The 19,004-nt window shown below is 44.8% G+C and overlaps 1 protein-coding gene across 1 annotated transcript; it reads right to left on the bottom strand.

Moving 5' to 3' along the window:
- Nucleotides 1–8,768: 8,768 nt before the first annotated feature.
- On the bottom strand, nt 8,769–17,462 carry GNG5 (G protein subunit gamma 5). The gene is made up of 3 exons (XM_073593641.1): nt 17,272–17,462; nt 10,596–10,741; nt 8,769–9,036 (listed from the first exon to the last, which is right to left on the bottom strand). Exons 1-2 carry the CDS (start codon nt 17,350–17,352, stop codon nt 10,616–10,618), a joined length of 207 nt encoding a protein of 68 aa, XP_073449742.1. The 5' UTR covers nt 17,353–17,462; the 3' UTR covers nt 8,769–9,036; nt 10,596–10,615.
- Nucleotides 17,463–19,004: the final 1,542 nt, after the last annotated feature.

Genomic DNA, 19,004 nt, shown 5'->3' with positions numbered 1-19,004 from the left:
TTTGTCCAATGCTCTGCATGCAGTTTTATATGATATATACTGTTCTTTCTGCCTGGAAACTGGAGATTGTCCATAGCAACCAAAAAGTGTCCCTTTACGTCAAGTGGTTTTAGCTAGAAAAGCTAGCCAGCTAGAAAACAGCGATAGTAAATTAGAACGCTTGCAGAATTGAGCGATAGTGAATCGTAGGGAAATGAATTTTATTATTCTATTATTTTTTTTATGATTTTGTGTTTCAAACTTTATCATACCCGGGATATCTACTAGACTCTTGTTCCGACAGATATAAGTGTGTTATTGCTAAGAATTACAGGCCTACAATATAAAACGCCAAATTTCTATGCAAAATAATGTACCGCTTTCAGATGTAAAAATCTGACCTAATCATACCGCCAGGGAGGTTAAGGGGCATGGCGAGTTTGTTTTTTTTTTTTTACATACTGTCAGTACAGCATCACTGTACTGGGGAGAGAGAGTTATAAAGATATGCTGCTGGGAAGGGTAAAACGAATAGTGCCAAGTACAAATTCTATTTCAAGGATAAACTGGAACTAGCAATTATACCCTGTAGTAGTAAAACTTTGGGAGTCTTTAGTTTGCCGACCTGCCGCTGCAGTTTTACTGCGGGAGAATGGCACAGCTGGCTGAGACGATGTTACCTTACGTCACTTCACCTTTTGGCCACTAGGGGCCCGCAGCGTGTGCACGGACCTGATGTGAGTGCCCGGCAAGCGCGATGACCGACGGGCTCCCTCAATTGCTTGGGACAGAGCAAGAACCTTCCCTGCCAGTGACATTTATAAAGTAATTAGTGCATTTTTATAGCACTGATCGATGTATAATTGTCAATGGTCCCAAAAATATCTGCTGCAATATCGCAGTCCTGATAAAAAAAAAAGTTAAAAGCCATAAATCGATCCCCTATTTTATACATGCTACAACTTTTGTGCAAACCAATCAATATAGGCTTATTGCGATTTTTTTATTTATTTATTTTTACCAAAAATATGTAGAATATAATGGGTTATAGGCCACCTTCAGGTGATGGATACTGGTATACCCAATCCAGGAAGTTCACTCCCTATATAACACCTCCTCCTTCCAGGAGCACATCAGTTTTTGTAGCAAAGCAATATACTTAAATCCCAAAAAAGAGGGAAGGGACCTCTGTCCTATGATGTACTCCAAGAAAAGGATTTTACAGGTAAGCTGTTATAAAAATCCTATTTTCTTTATCGTACATCATGGGATACAGAGCCTTAAGTAATTACTTACTGGGACGTCCCATAGCAATGCTACTTGAGGGGAGGGAGACACAACGCGGAGGGTACCCCCAGACTTGGGGAATCATACTGCTGCCTTCAGCACACTGCACCCGAAGGCGATATTCTCATACCTCCTTACGTCCACCTGATAAAATTTTGTGAATGTATGCACTGAAGACCAAGACCAAGCGGCCCTACAGATCTGAGCCATGGAGGCTTGATGACACACCGCCCTGGCAGAGTGTGCCTTAACTTGAAAAGGGGGAATCTTACCCCTTAAATCATAAGTTTGAATTATAACTTGCCGAATCCACTTAGCGATAGTGGATTTCGACGCTGCCTGCCCTTTCTTAGGACCTTCTGGCAGAATAAATAAGACATCACTCTTACGAATCTGAGCAGTTTCCTTTAAATAGATTTTCACTGCTCTCACCACCTCAAGACAATGTAGTGACTTTTCTTCCCTGGAACATGGTTTTTGAAAAAAAACGATGGCAGGACAATATCTTAGTTCAGGTGGAAACCTGAGACCACTTTTGGTAAAAAAACCTGGACGAGGGCGCAACACCACTCTGTCCTCATGAAAAATCAAATATGGCTCTTTACAAGAAAAAGCAGCCAATTCCGAAACCCATGCGAGGATATAGCGACCAAAAATACCAACTTCCTTGTCAGAAGCACTAGGGGATTATGTTGTATCCGTTCAAATGGCTGTTTTTGTAACACAGACAAAACTAAGTTCAAGTCCTAAGGGAGGTTTGACGGGCGGATTAGGCCACATCACCCCTTGCATAAAACCCCAGACTAAAGAATGTGTAGCAAGTCGTCTTTGAAATAAGACCGATAAAGCTGAGACTTGGCCTTTAATAGTACTCAATTTCACTTCTACCCCTATTTGTAGAAAGGCAAGAATTCTGCCTATGATATATCTCCGAGGGTGGCAACCCTTGGATTCATTCCAGGAAACATAAGCCCTCCAGACTCTATAATATATAGTTCTGGAAGCTGGCTTCCATGCATTAATCAGGGTAGAGATAACCAACCCGGAAAGCCCACGTTGCTTCAGAATGTGGGTTTCAATAGCCAAGCCGTTGAATTTAGAGACCGTAAGGTAGGATGGAATATCGGTCCCTGAGAGAGCAGATCTGGCCGTAGTGGGTGGGACCATGGGCCCTCCACTGCCATCTTTACGGTTTCTGCATACCATGACCTTCTGGGCCATGCTGGTGCCACCAGAATTACTGGCTTTCTTTCCAGCTTGATCCTGCAAAGGAGTCGAGGCAGCAACTGAATAGGAGGGAATGCATAGATCAGTGAGAACTGATCCCACTGGGTCACCAACGCATCTGTTCCGCATGCGAGTGGATCCCTTGTTCTGGCCACAAAGTTGACTAACTTCATGTTGAACCTGGATGCTAGAAGATCTACGTCTAGAGTCCCCCATCTTTGGCAAACAGCCCATTCTCCTGGAATAACTGCTGGCGACTTAAGTAGTCCGCCTGCCAATTCTCTACTTCCGGAATGAAGACTGCCAATAGGCATGGAACATTCCTTTCTGCCCAAGTTAGAATATGGTTCACCTCTCTCTGCACTGAGAGACTCTTGGTGCCCCCCTGGTGATTGATATAGGCCACAGCTGTGGCATTGTCGTATTGGATCCTGACAGGACAATCCCGTAACCTGAAAGTCCAGGCCTTTAGAGCCAGACGCACTGCCCGGATCTCTAGGATATTTATGGGCAAAGTTCTTTCGGCTCTTGACCACTGTCCCTGGACAGTTGTCTTTTCTAGTACTGCTCCCCAGCCTGAAATGCTGGCATCTGTCGTTACCACTTTCCAGATAACTAGTCTGAAGGATTTTCCTTTCAGCAGATTCTGAGTTAGTAACCACCAACTGAGGCTTTGTGACACCCTTGGGGACAGCCACATTGGAAAGTCTAAAGCTTGAATAGTTTTGTTCCAAGCAGACAGGATACAGTCTTGAATGGAACTGGGCATAGGGAACCACTTCGAATGAAGCCACCATAGTTCCTAGCAACCTCATGCAAAGGCAAATGGAGGGATCGCCTTTTTAGCCTGACCATCCACACCAGCTCTTTTATGGAGCTGATCTTTGCCTGAGGCAAGAACACCTTTTCCTGGGTTGTCTATGATTAGACCCAAGTAGTTTTGCCTTTTTAGCGGTATTAAGGAAGATTTCTCTAGGTTGAGAATCCAACCCAAACTTTCCAGGTAACTGGTTGTAATGCGTACGCTTTGCTCCAAATGAGCCACCAACTGGTCTAATAGCAATAGATCGTCTAGGTACACTACGACTGTTATGCCCTGAGCCCTTAACCTGGCTAGAGGTGGGGCCAGCACTTTGGTGAACACCCGGGGTGCTGTGGTTAGCCCGAAGGGCAGGGCTTCAAACTGGAAATGCTGCTGTTCTAACTCAAACCACAGAAACTTTTGGTGAGCGGGAAAAATAGGAACATGCAGATATGCATCCCTGATGTCGACCAATGCCAGAAGTTTTCCTAGAAGGGTAGCAACTACTGACCCGCTCGTCTCCATGTGAAAGGAGTGGATATTCAGGAATTTCGATTTGTTAGATCTACAATGGGTCTGACATCTCCATTTGGTTTTGGTACCATAAAAAGATTTGAATAAAACCCTAAACCTTGCTCTTTTGTGGGGATCTGTATGATCACCCCTTGAGATATTAATCTGTCTAGTGCCTGAAACAGAAATTGTCTTTTCTTTGGATCTTTGGGAACGCTTCACCTCAGGAAACGAGACAGTGGAAAGTCACGAAATTCCAGCTTGTACCCCAGCGTTTTCGTGGAGATGACCCATCTGTCCTGAATTTCCTCTTGCCAGTCTTCTGAAAACTGCAGAAGTCTTCCCCCCACCTTGGTAAGGGGGGTTGCCTCTTCATGATGAGGCTTTAGGATTCTTCTTTTCAGGTTTCCAACCCCAGGACTTCTTTTGAGCCTGGGTCTGACGGCGGAGGCCGTCGCCACTGCCTAGAGGCAGAAGCCCCTGGCGCAGGGGAAAAAGCCCATTTAAATGAAGGGCATTTATACTTTTTGACTGGCAAAAGAGTACTTTTCCCACTAGAAATTGTTTGGATATATTTGTCCAAATCTTCTCCAAATAGTCGCTCCCCATGAAAAGGGAACCCAGTTAGGAGGTTTTTACATGGTGCTTCGGCTGACCAATTTTTTAACCACAGGATTCTACGCCTATGTATAAGCGTAAGGCGAGACGCCTGGTGAATAGAATCTTTAATGGCATTTATGGCAGAGCATAATGCATTTGGTAGTTCAGCCAATTCCCGGGCTTGTTGCACAGGAACCTCTTTTTAAGGGCCTGTATAAATTGGTCCTTTAGGGATTGACAGACGCCTATTGCACCGACTGCAGGCTGAATAACAGCATCTACCAAGGAAAAAGAAGATTTTAACAGGGATTCCAACTTCTTATCTGTTAGATCTTTAAGCATTTGTGCATTGTCTACAGGACAAGTTAGGCTTTTATTCACACTGGAAATCACAGTGTCAACTGCTGGTACTTTCCATTTTTTTGGTGAATTTCTCCTTCATGGGATAGAGAACTGAAAATCTCTTAGGAGGGAGAAAATGCTTATCTGGCTGATCCCATTCAGCAAAAATAAGCTTTCCTAGTAATGCATGGACAGGAAACGCATGCGAAGGCTGAGAAGGTTTTAAAGGAACCCAAGGAAGAAAGCAAGCTTTTAGAAGACTCCGTTAGAGGTAGCATGAAAGTGGAACGAACCATCTGTAAGATTTTGTATCCGAAATTTCTCAGAGTGTGAGGCTGAAAAAGGTTCATCTACCGTTGTTTCCTCCACACAGGAATCATCAATTTGTTTTTGCTCCTGATCGCCTGAGGGTAACACCTCATCCTGTGCCCACTGTTCCCCTTGAAAATGTTCTGAAGAGGGGGATCTAGCATGCTTCCTATCCATTTGAATGGAGGATGCAATTAAAGCCGCTAATCATCCTTCCAGACCCTGCAGCGTGGAGGAAAGGACATCTTCAGTCACGTATACAGAGGCTGAAATGTGAGAAACAGTTGCACCATCAATTTGTTCCAATGGCTCACCATAATTCAGGCGAGGATGACAGCATGGAAATGCAACTCAAGATGGGGGTGAAAAACTTCAGTACCTTTTTGGTCTTTGTGGTGTCTTTTTTTGCAGGCATAGTCCTAAGCACAAAAACAGAGGCACTATACAATTGCACTTAAATTGCTGAATATAGTCATGATATTAAAGCCACTATAAAAAGGTCATCCTAGTGCTGGGAAGAAAAAAAAAAAAAAAAAAAAAATTCCTTCCTGTATCAGGAATTCCAGTTTGCAACCCTCACATGCCCCACAGCTCCTGTATGCAGACTGCTTGTCCCCTTCCTGGATTGGGTATACCAGTGTCCATCACCTGAAGGTGGCCTATAATCCATTATATATATATATATATATATATATATATATATATATATACACACACATACACACACACACACATACAGTGGCTTGCGAAAGTATTCGGCCCCCTTGAACTTTTCAACCTTTTGCCACATTTCAGGCTTCAAACATAAAGATATAAAATTTTAATTTTTTGTGAAGAATCACCAACAAGTGGGACACAATTGTGAAGTGGAACGAAATCTATTGGATATTTTAAACTTTTTTAGCAATTAAAAAACTGAAAAGTGGTGCGTGCAAAATTATTCGGCCCCTTTCCTTTCAGTGCAGCAAACTCACTCCAGAAGTTCAGCGAGGATCTCTGAATGATCCAATGTTGTCCTAAATGACTGATGGTGATAAATAGAATCCACCTGTGTGTAATCAAGTCTCTGTATAAATGCACCTGCTCTATAGTCTCAGGGTTCTGATGAAAGCGCAGAGAGCATCATGAAGACCAAGGAACACACCAGGCAGGTCCATAATACTGTTGTGGAGAAGTTTAAAGCCGGATTTGGATACAAAAAGATTTCCCAAGCTTTAAACATCCCAAGGAGCACTGTGCAAGCGATCATTTTGAAATGGAAGGAGTATCAGACCACTGCAAATCTACCAAGACCTGGCTGTCCCTCTAAACTTTCAGCTCAGACAAGGAGAAGACTGATCAGAGATGCAGCCAAGAGGCCCATGATCACTCTGGATGAACTGCAGAGAACTACAGCTGAGGTGGGAGAGTCTGTCCATAGGACAACAATCAGTCGTACACTGCACAAATCTGGCCTTTATGGAAGAGTGGCAAGAAGAAAGCCATTTCTCAAAAGATATCCATAAAAAGTCTCGTCTAAAGTTTGCCACAAGCCACCTGGGAGACACACCAAACATGTGGAAGAAGGTGCTCTGGTCCGATGAAACCAAAATCGAACTTTTTGGCCACAATGCAAAACGATATGTTTGGCGTAAAGCCACACAGCTCATCACCCTCAACACACCATCCCCACTGTCAAACATGGTGGTGGCAGCATCATGGTTTGGGCCTGCTTTTCTTCAGCAGGGACAGGGAAGATGGTTAAAATTGAGGGGAAGATGGATGCAGCCAAATACAGGACCATTCTGGATGAAAACCTGTTGGAGTCTGCAAAAGACCTGAAACTGGGACGGAGATTTATCTTCCAACAAGACAATGATCCCAAACATACAGCAAAATCTACAAAGGAATGGTTCACAAATAAACGTATCCAGGTGTTAGAATGGCCAAGTCAAAGTCCAGACCTGAAGCCAAATCGAGAATCTGTGGAAAGAGCTGAAAACTGCTGTTCACAAACGCTCTCCATCCAACCTCACTGAGCTCGAGCTGTTTTGCAAGGGAGAATGGGCAAGAATTTCAGTCTCTCGATGTGCAAAACTGATAGAGACATACCCCAAGCGACTTGCAGCTGTAATCGCAGCAAAAGGTGCTCTACAAAGTATTAACGCAAGGGGGCCGAATAATTTTGCATGCCCCACTTTTCATTTTTTTTATTAGTTAAAAAAAGTTTCAAAAATCCAAAAGATTTCGTTCCACTTGTTGGTGATTCTTCACAAAAAATAAAAATTTTATATCTTTAAGTTTGAAGCCTGAAATGTGGCAAAAGGTTGAAAATTTCAAGGGGGCCGAATACTTTCGCAAGCCACTAATTTTTATATATATATATATATATATATATATATATATATATATATAGTCCCATGATGTACTCTTGTTTGTAGCGCAAAATATAAAAACCCACAGATGTGATCAAATACCACCAAAAAGAAAGCTCTGTGTGTGTGGCAAATTTTATTACTATACTGATGCCTACTAACTGACTGGGAAGTCCTATACACAGTACAATGTAGATCCTCCATGGCCTCCATTGTCACACAGATCAGGGCTCTCCCCAGCACCAGTCAGTACTGTTTTGGGGTTCCACCACCCCCAGCCAGGAGCACCATCAACACCCACCATCTGCACCAAGCACTGCCCTTCTCCCATTACTACACGGCGGGAGATGGGCTTCTGCAGAGGAATGTCTGGGCTATGCCTCACCAGGGGGTTGGGGCAGGGAAGAGAGCGAGTGAGGCAATAGGCCGCAGCTAAGAAATGCCCAGGACAACACTTCAGTCTGGGGGAGGCTCCCAGCACACTCGGGACAGTCCAGGAATAATTATGCTCCCCTGTAAGTGTTGCACCTGGGGTGAGTGCACCAGCTGCCCCAGTCCCCCTACTACACCACTGCTAGAGACTAGTCCCTTTCCCCTCTACCTCACTTCTATTGAAACAGCTTCCACAGTTCAATTCCTCCTTAAGGGGGGGGGGGGGGGGGGGGGGGGGGGGGGGAGTATGGAAACACATGATCTGCAGGTGTAAAAGTGGCAACGACATGTATTGAATGCGGAAGTGATGTAACATTTTGCTTCCTCTGTGATGAGATGCCTAGCCAACAGGTGGGAAGCCTCACTTTTGTCATTCACTGCTAGTAATAAGGAGTCATATCAGAGCTTACAGCGTTAGAGGACACATGGTTGGTGACAGCTTAGCTCGTGCCTCTGACTGAAGTTGCCAATTTGCAGTGTCACGAGGTGCAGTTTTAAAGGCTATGACGGCATATACAGGATGTCATCTGATAAGCATAAGCGCGGTCAACTGACCGAAGGAGACAAACAGGACATTGCGCCGGATTGGTCCCAGGTTTTTGCATGAAGCGTGGTATCAGATCCCACTGTCCACCATCCAAAACTTCTGTCATTTCCCAGGAGAAGTCAGGCCATCTTGGATGCCAAAATGCATCCAAACACCATATTATGTAACAAATTAGCTCCTTCACCATACTTGTTTGCAGAATTTTGTCCAGCTCCTGTATGATCTAATTTGTCCAAAAGGAACCATTGCCCAGAGCCTAAAGACAGTCAACATGCCTAAAATGCACAGTAACAAGTATTAATTATTTTTTTTTGTACAAAAACCCTAACACATGTTGGCATAAAATTATGAAATAACCATACAAACTCACACCAAGCAGTATTAAAATGAAATTTATTTATTGTGGTTAGTCACCAGTGTATAAAAATCAATATCCTTTTAAAGACAAAAAAAAAAGAAAAAAAAAAAAAAAAAAGAAATGCACATTAGGGCAAATAGCACAAAGCGGAGAGGTAGATGTTAAACAGGTCTGACAATAGATTGTACATGGAGGGGGGAACTTGGCACGTCCCAGGGGTGAAGTCTTGTACAGGGTCAAACCAAGCCACTCCTTCTGACAAAATGCGATCCAGCTAAAAGTTAATCTGTAGAGGGGCAGGGAAAGAAAGTTACAGCACATCTGCATTGATAAAGTTACATAAAAGTAAAAAGTTCTGGTCATAATTTTTGAAAGCAACACAAGCCCTTTCTTAGTTAGCATATACCATCACCATCCCTTTTGCTTTGGCTGACTTCACTGGCCCTAGATATGCATCAGGTACTGATTTGTACATCTGCCAGGGGGGGGGGGGGGGGGGGGGGTAGGATTCAATATAGAAAAATGCTGCAGATGTGACTTCCCTGAGCCGAGCGTTAATGGATGGAAAGATTGGAGCTCCTGCGTCATGTGGTGCAGATTGCGCCCAACAGAGGAGCTTGTGGCATTTCATTTCTTAAAACCCCTTTGTGTCCATATCCAGACATGGGGGTTATTTACTAAAGGCAAATCCACTGTGCACTAAAACTGTAGTTGCTGTTTATAGGAGGGGGACATGCAAGGAAAAAACACAACATTTTGCTTGCACATGATTGGATGATAAAATCAGCAGTGATTCCCCTCATTTCAGATATAGCCGTGCTGCCCCATTAATTTTAATGGGCAGGATCGGTGTATACACCACTCCAAAGATGCTGCTAGCAGGACTTTTTTTTTTTTTTTTTTTTTTTTTTTTTAAACGTCCTTCCAGCGCACCGCTCCAGTGTGAAAGCCCCAAGGGCTTCCACACTGGAGAGACAGCAACAGCTCTTTCAGGGCGCTTTGCAGGTGCCATTTTTAGCGCTGTAGCACCTGCAAAACGTCCCAGTGTGAAAGGGGTCGTAGTGCAAAATGGATTTGCCTTTAGAAAATCAACCCCAATGTTTGTTACAAAATACCATTTACTTTAAAAAGGAACAGAAAGATTTACTAAAGCAGTCAAATCAGTGAAAGATGAATTCTGGGCACCATGGGTTACTGCACTTCAGACAATTCTCTTGCTTTACCAAGTAAGATTAGTTAAAGCACCACCTAGGTAGACAATGGGGTTTGATTTACTAAAGACAAATAGACTAAAGCTGGATACACACTATACAACTTTTGTTGTTAGATTTCCCTTCAACTATGTAGTGCAAGAGCCTGCCTGATTGCATACAAATTGAAAGTATTTACCTCATATTATAAGGTTTCGGGAAAAAAAAAAAAAAAAAAAAAAAAACCCCTAAAGATTGTATAGTGTGTATCCAGCTTCTCTACACTGAGAATCCAGTGGGCTGGCTGTACCAAAGTTGAGCGATCATCTTTCAACAGTGTATGTCCGGGATAAGTGCAGTTGCATTCATTTTTCTTAGCAAGTGTGGTGAATCTTCACTTTGCAAAGAGCACCCCAATCAGGTGAAAGCAAAAATCAAACATTCGTGCACATGATCAGATAATGGGAAATCAGCAGAGCTTTACCACATTTCACTTAGCTCTGAAAACCGAGTGCAACTACACAAAGTGCAGTCTATTTACCTTACTGGATGCAAGTGTTAATGATTCTCAGCACCAAGCACAAACTTATTACAAGCCATTTGACTGTGCAGCTAATGCACTGCTACATATACACGGTATAAACTATGCACTCACCATAGAGCGAAAAATACAATTTACAGGAAAGAGCAAACTTTCGGGGGTCGGAAAGGATTTGTGCTTGAGGAAATTCCAGTTAGTAAGGGATCGTGTTGTGCATTTTGCATACAGAACTGCTTCAGGTCAGCGGCCGCCTGAGAGACCTGCAAGGAGGAAACAAGATACGTGCTTTTACTCCGTTTTAAAACATAAACCACGACAGGGAAACCATAGAGATCCCCAAACCAACAGAATCATTAATCACCTGAAGCTTACAATCTAATGTACACTCTGTAGCCACACATTCGTTATGACTGCTTTGGGTGAAGTCAAATAGGAGAGTAGGCGGAGCCACATAGGCCACACTCTTCAAAAAAAAAAAAAAAAAAGTGTCAGCTGGTACAGGGTACTACTCCCCATACTGCTGTCACACAAGAGGGCTTGGATTGGCGAGCCACCGCAGAAGTGGGAACACATTACACACTAAAAACAGGTGGAACATGCAATACATTACCCAAGGCTGAACTTATCGTTGAAAAGTAAAAACTTAACTTTTTTTTTTTGTAAACATACACTCACTTGCTCTGTGTAATAGCACTGCACAGAGCAGCCCCCAATCCTCCTCCTCACAGGTTCCACCACCGGCGATCTCGACTCCTTTGTCCCCATAGCAAGCTGTTTGCCATGAGGCCACATTCCATAGACACAAGGAATGCATTCAAAAGTAAAAACATTTTTAGCTTTAGAAGCACTTTAATTGTGCTTTAAGAGAGATGCAGTCACTGTGCCTATGCAGAGGAAAGGAACTGCTTATAGAGACTCTACATTACGCTCACCCTACCAGTGATGCTCAGGGGGGTCCTCTGCGGATAAGGACCCCCCCTGCACTGCGCAGGCGCAGCGCAGTACGAGACGGCGGAAATAGCCAAATAGGTGTAAATCAGCTGTACACGGCGCCTGTAACAGGGCCCCTCAGGGGCTCGCGTCGCTCTGCACTTTTTTATTCTACCTCTAGGCCCACTTGGATGGTGGGGCTTGAACCTGGACTCAGGGTGCAGGCGCCGTGTACAGCCGATTGGAAGTTTTCAGCTTTGGCCATCTTCGGCGGCTCCTTAGTCGTTCGTACTGCGCAATCGCTGCGCCTGCACAGTACAGGGGGGTCCTTATCCGCCGGGGGAACTCTCTCGGCAAGACACCGGCACTAAAATCAGATGCACTGCCTGTATCAGGAGGTGCTAGACCCAACCACGGCCCCACAGAAGAGGTCACATGCTCTGCCATGCCCAAAACCATTATAAAATGACGGATGGGCGAGATCCCCATTGTTCTGGGAGAACATGAGTTCCTCTGTCACAATCTGTCGCACGTAGTGTCCACCAGACAGTGGATGACTGATCACTATACCGGCCCACTGCCAGTATCATGTGATCGGTATGACCAATCACATGACAATTGTGAACAATGAATGATTCTTTCATGCCATTCATTGTATACAATAGTGTTGCTAGCTGTGATTGCCACTGGCTGTACCATGTGATCGCTAACCAATCACAATAGACAGTATCTACACACTCATCCAGAGAGGAAAAAACAAAAAACAAAAAACACACACACGCCTCTTAATACCTCAGACTGTCTACTTTCCAAAAAGGTCATTGGGGGCATTTGTACTGTCCTTCCATTATAAGAGCTTTAAGAAATGATAGGCCATCAATATATTTACACAATACATCAGGAATGATCAATTTTCAGATATACCATAGTTTGTGGACTTGGATTTTCACCAGAAAAAGGTAGCAGAATACATGTTGGCCTAAATTAATGAAGATTTGTTATTTGCAAAATTTTATAACTGAAATTTACAAAAAAAATAAAAACCCAGTGGAGATTAAATACCACCAAAAGAAAGCTCCATTTTTGTGAAAAGAATGCTAGAAATTTCATTTGGGTACAGTGTAGCATGACCGCACAATCGTCATTCAAAGTGTGACAGAGCTGAAAGCTGGCCTAATCAGGAAGGAGGTGAAAGTACCTTGTACTGAAGTGGTTAAAGACAGAATATGGTGACGGGGTCCCTTTAAAAAGGAGGCACTCAGTACCCAGTTATGGCTGCCATGAGCACCTCAAAAAGACCAGGCCTTCGGAAACCATTTAGTTCACATGCTGCATTTCTATAGTGTGTGCTTGTGTCATGCTGACCCAAATATATACAGCGTCTGGACCATGCCTTCCTAATGTATCACTTGACAAAGACATTCACTGTTTTTTTTCACAAGAGCATCCATTCTGTATATGGACTGAACCGGAATGACCCCCTCTCAAAATTTTAGTTTTGCAACTTAGCTGCTGCTATCTGAAATGTTACATTCTAAACACATTGCACCCCCCCCCCCCTTTCTCTTCTATAGGATAGAACGTAATAAACTATCCAGAACCGCATTTTATGGTCTTCCACTGTATCTGTCCATGCAATGGTATACTTATTTTATGGTCAGCGTCAAACAGAAATCTCCACAACACACAGGCCCATCTGACTGGTGAGCATTTAAAATGTGTGGAACAATGAGCTTCTGTGTGCGCCAAGTCCCCAAAGAGACGGGTCATCTGTTTTAACATCTAAAGTTACTGGTGCCTCTTTGTCCTGATATCTGATGTCTTCCTGCACTCCACTAAAGATAAGAGAGTAGTGCAGACTGCACCCCATTATATAGTCCTCTCTATGGCCACAGCAGCTACAGAAAGGTGACAGATGAACCCAGGAAGTGATATCACACACACAACGCTTTGTGGTCACTCTAGCTGGGTGAAATCAGCAAACAGACATTCAATGATCTCTAGGGCTGAAACTACTAATCGATAAATAATCGATTTATGAAAATAGTAATCGATTAATCGGCCAGTAACATAATGGGGTTAAAAAAGCTAAAATTAGCCCTATAGTACAAAAAGAGCAAATAATCTCTACTGTAAATATTACTTTCACTGTTGCACAGTAAAAAAAAACAAAAAAAAAAAACTCCATTATGTTACTAAATGTCTTAGGCCTGGAACCCACCCATGTGTTTTTTGGTGCTTTTTGCAGAAATGCACTACAGTTCATTCATTTAAAGTGGTGTTCCACAAAAAAAAAAAAAAAAAAAAAAATTTGGAAATTTTTTTTTTTTTTTAACTTACCTCTAAATGCCTGTTGCTAGGGGGTCCCTCGTAGTCTGCCTCTTTCAGTGCCTGGGCTGGTGACATCACTTCCCCTCGGCACAGGAAGGGCTCAGCTCTGTTCCCTCCCTCTTGTCAATCATCTGGGACCCAATACAGGTCCCAGATGACTGAGCGGCCAATCACGGCGCCGCTCGCGCAGTGGGTGCCCGGCTGTGACGCCACAGCCCAGCACCCACAGTTGCAATGCCGGTGCTGCCGAACAGAGGGGGAGACGAGCGGCGCTTCGATCCCCCTCATCGCTGGACCCAGGGACAGGTAAGTGTCCAATTAAAAGTCAGCAGCTGCAATATTTGTAGCTGCTGACATTTATTTATTTTTTTAAATGGGAACCCCGCTTTAACATTCACATCTATGCTTTTTTCCAGCTGCTGTGTATTTGCTTTTTTTGGTTCAATATACTTCAATGGAGAAGCTGCTGAAAAGCATGTAATATTACAGTTCTGTTTGAAAATCTGCAAAAAACAGTCTAGAATTTTTTTTTTTCTCTTTAAAAGAAAAAAAAAAAAAAATTTGATCTGAGTCCAGATTCAACCTCTAATAGTATATAGAGTATATCTCTTCTGTCTGTTATTCTCAGAGAGGATTAAATATTTTACTCCCTAACCATATAGTTGGTTGTTTATATTTACCCCTGCATATAAAGATATTTAGGAATAAATTACCTTTTTTTAAACGTTACAGATTAATTATACACCACATTTTTTTAAGGTCATAACCGATCTAAATAATCGGCCAACTAATCGATTATGAAAATAATCATTAGTTGCAGCCCTAATGGTCTCCCTCTTACCTACCCAGGTCTGCAGGTGGAACAGCCTGGAAACATGGGGGGGGATGTTGCACTACTGGGGTATGTGAATGAAACTGTACAGCCACCTGATCACTTCCACCTGACAGTTGGCTTTTTAGAGTTACATTGGGCCAAGAGTGTGCACAACCCCCCCCTCCCCCCCCCCTACTGAAGTAGGACCTCACTTCACTTCACAGAAGGGTCAAACTTACTATTGACTGAACCTGCTTCCAAGCCTGCTGGACCACCTTCCCCTAAAGAAAAAGCATTTTCTGTCTGTGTTGCTGTTAGGGAGTTCCAATCACTTCCTGTCCGGCAGAAAAATGTCAGCAGGACAGGAAGTGAAGGGAAATATCTCAATGGAGGCCTGGATACCAGTACAAGCCTGCCAGGGGTTCTATCCACTTGGCTTTCTCTGCTCTTCTAAAATAAAAAAAGTTTTGTCTTCGATTTCTCACTTGCTTTCAAAGCAGAGCTCCAACCTACAGTAATTACAGACTCATCCACTGTACTCCTACGGAGATTGCTTGCATAAATTTCACCGTACACTTTGCAGTAGATCAGATCTAGTCCCTTACGTCATTTCCTGGCTGAAGGACGTTGAGCATCATCTAGCCCTTTCCTCACCAGTCCAACTGTCCCTGGGCCCCTTATTCATTGGATTTCAGATCTCTCAACCATGGAAGCTCAGCATCACATTTAGATGTTACATCGGGCTGTCTGCATGCAAATACAGCCCGACTAGAACACCCGCTCCTCCAGACTGACAGTTACCCATGAAGGCATCTCCTGTATTGAAGCTAGTGGGGGGGGGGGGGGGGGGGGGGGGGTTTAGCCACTTTTCAGGCCGATATTCTGTACATTGTCACTTCTTACACTACTTCTGGCAGCCTCAGCTCTGTCAAGAACAGCCTTCACAGCCCTGCCGTAGGGGCAGAATATTGGTGATACGAGGCGGGCAGTGAGATATCTCTCTGCTGCCCACGGCAACGCTAACAGACTGCCAGAGCCTGCAGCAAGCGCCACACGGGGAGGAGGTCTGACCAATAGCGGTAACATCAGTAAGTTTGACCGATACCAATTATTTGAATATCGACCGCTCCGATAATCAGTCGATCTCTAATTGAAACCACTTACTGCGATTTCACAGCACACCGAGCTTCTCAACATGTGCATTAGAAGCCACGACAAGACAGAACCAACCTCAATTCCTGGCTGGGGTGGTAAAAACAGACAGTTGAGCTGCAGTTTTACAACCTTCCCTTAAAGCCTTTCTATAGGAAAAAAAAACCTCAAACATGTTCTACTTTCCTGCTGTGCACAAATCAGCTCAGATCCTCTTCTCGGGTCCCCCGCCAGCACTCCCTCCCTCCTACTAATTGCAAGTCTCTTAATACAAGCTGCTGCCTCCCACTCATTGATAGCAGCCGGAGCCAATAAGCTTCTGCTGCTGTGTGAGCCAATTAGGAAACAGACCCTGGAGAGCCGCTGCTCTCATGCACATCGCTGGATTGGGGCTCAGGGGGCTGCTGGACACAGTTTGTTACCTTAATGCATAGAACGAATAAAAAAAAAAAAAAAAAAAAAAAAAAAAAAAAAAAAAAAAAAAGGGGAAGAAGGGGGAGGGACATTGCAGTTTGTTGTGTATGGCACCAGAATGCATTATGGGAAGAAGGTCAGCCGGCGTGTGCGGTGTGATGTTTTGTTCTGCTGGGAAACCTTAAGTCCTGCCATTCATGTGGACGTTACTTTAACACAAACCACCTACACATTGTCGCCGACCAAGTACACCTCTCCATGGAAACAGCATTCCCTGATGGCAGTGGCCACTTTCGTCATGAAAACGTGCCACACTGCAAAAATGGCTTGCACAAGTTGGAGGTGTTGACTTGGCCTCCCAATTCTCCAGATCTCAATCCAAATTGAGCATCCATGGGATGTGCTGGAAATAAGATCGATAATAGTCCTATCCATGGGGACCTCACAATTTGGGGGGGGGGGGATCTGCTACTGGGGACTTGGTGCCAGATACCACCGAGTACTAGAGGAGGTCTAGCGGAGTCCATTCCTCAATGGGTCGGGGGATATAGGAGGAGAATGGGGAAGTTATGGATGATCGGGGTGTATGAAGAAGGATCCCCTATAGAGGGCAAAGAAGCCGAGGACTGACAGTTCACTTCTTCCACAATCCCCCCCAAAAGTTTATAAGTTCTTCTCTGCCCCCACCCACCACTGTTGCCATGGTGATGATGACTCGTGGGAGACCCCCTGACCCAGGAGGAGGACACACAGTGGTCAGACAAGGTATTGCACCATCAGGGGGGGTCGGTGGTCTCTTCCTGCCCCCCAATGAGGGGGGGGGGGGGGGGAGATGGCGGCTCAGGGTCCAGCAGGACAAAGTTTGTATTGAGAGAAGAGGATGTAAATGGAGTTGAACCCACCCAAATAAAGGGATGGGGACCCCTATAACTGGACTGTCAGTGGGGTGTAGTCATTTAAAGGGCCAGTCACCCACAAGTGTGATTGCCCCCCATAGTGATGAGTGCACTGTCCGTGTATATATCCCCCACCCCGATATCCTGTGTCCTCACCCCACACACACAGACCACCCCCGCCCCTCCCCCACCCCGGACGGGGAAGTTGGGGGGATCCCGGCCCCGAGGCGCGCCCCCGGCTCTCCCTCCTCACCTTCACCCTGTTGATGCTGGCCTCCAGCCGCAGCTGCGACACCATCTTCCTCATGGCCGACACGTTCGCGGTGCCCGACATGCTGCCTCGCAAAACTTTTCTTTTCCTTCCAGCTAACTTTTCCGCCGACTTCTCCGGAGAGGGTGACTGCGCATGCGCTTTATGAGGGCGGAGAGGGGGGTGCGCGCGGCCGGCCTGAGAGGACGGGGGCGCGCGCGCGGGGCAGGAAGGGCGGGGACGCGCGCGCGCGGGGCAGGAAGGGCGGGGTTGTTGTTGTGTCGCCTTTTCCTGAGAGACTTTTCTTTTCGGTATCCTGAGTAACAGAACATGGAGGGCTAAAGTGCAGCAAAGCTGATCCCTCCTCCTCCTCCATACAAATATAATACAATGCTTTCCCTACACTCTGTTGTAATAAAAGAGAATCTGTCACCTGTGTGCTGCCCTCTCAGCCTTTCTGTCATGGAGGATCCCTTGAAGTAGTATTCAGGTCTCAGAGAACCTCTCGCTGACCAGGCCTTTTCTGACACTTTTTGTTTAAGAGTAAAATTCAGTATTTTTTGCTAGAAAATTACTTATAACCCCCAAACAGTATATATTTTTTGTTAGCAGAGACCCCGGGGAATAAAATGGTCATTCTATCTGTTAAAAAAAAAAAATGGCGGTCATTGCAAACGTTTATCTCACACAGTATTTGCATAGCATTACAGATTGCCAGTTTAGAGTAACAGAGGAGGTCTGGTGATAGAATTATTGCTCTCGCTCTAATGTTTGCGGTGGGGTTGTCCCAATTTTTTAAGACCGAGTAAAAGTACCGATACTTTTTTCCAGTACTCACCGATAACGATACTTATTTTTAATGTCATGTGACAGTTTGACTGATAGGCGCCACTTATGGGCACTGATAGATGGCACTGGCAGGTGGCTGGCACTGATAGGCGGCACTTATGGGGATTGATAGGTGGCACTCATGGCTGGCACTGAAATGCAGCAATAAATGACATGAGGAAAGGATTTATTTTGAAATGCTATGCTGCGACGCCCATCTTGGTACACCCTGCACTCAGCCGCAGTAAGCAGCAGCAGACATCTTGTTACACCCAGCCCCATCTATATGGACTGGGTGTAACAAGATGTCTGCTGCTGGCTTACTACAGCCGAGTGCAGGGTGTACCAAGATGGGCATCGGGATGTTCAGCCGCTGACGGTGACCGAATGTTTTGGCTCCAATCACTGATCCTGATGCGGCTGCGCCTGCACCCCTGCCAGCTTACCAAGCTGGTTCTACTGCAGGTGAGGACTTGCTCTCCGCTCCGCTGACTCCGCCCGCCCTCTCTGTCCACCGACTCCGTCCACTGACATCGCCCGCCGACCAGGTATCGGATAAGGCATCGGGAGCATTTGTGTGAGTACAAGTACTCACTTCTGCGCATGAGCACGGAGGGAATAGGAGCACTTTCAATTTTTTTTTTTTGCTTATTTATTTTGTTTTTTTTATTTTTACACTGTGCCTTTTTTATCACTTTTATTCCTTTTACAGGGAATGTAAACATCTCACGGACTCTGATGTAAAGGGAAACTCTGAAGACCCTGATGTAAGGGGGAATGCTGCGAACTCTGGTGTAAAGGAGAACTTTGAGGACTCTGATGTAAGGGGGATGCTGCAGACTCTGATGTAAAGAGAAATGCTGAGGACCCTGATGTAAGGGGGGATGCTGCAGACTCTGATGTAAAGG

Source organism: Aquarana catesbeiana, linkage group LG07 (assembly GCF_042186555.1).
Source record: "Aquarana catesbeiana isolate 2022-GZ linkage group LG07, ASM4218655v1, whole genome shotgun sequence".
Lineage (NCBI taxonomy): Eukaryota > Metazoa > Chordata > Amphibia > Anura > Ranidae > Aquarana > Aquarana catesbeiana.
Note: the sequence above shows the minus strand (reverse complement) of the source record. Positions and strands in the feature narration are given on the sequence as shown.

Excerpts from the sequence above, each read along its gene's own strand:
- GNG5 (XM_073593641.1), bottom strand. The coding sequence starts at position 17,352 with ATGTCGGGCACCGCGAACGTGTCGGCCATGAGGAAGATGGTGTCGCAG. Across the intron at positions 10,742-17,271 it reads CCAGCATCAACAGGGTGAAG|GTCTCTCAGGCGGCCGCTGA; the intron begins GTGAGGAGGGAG and ends TCCTCCTTGCAG.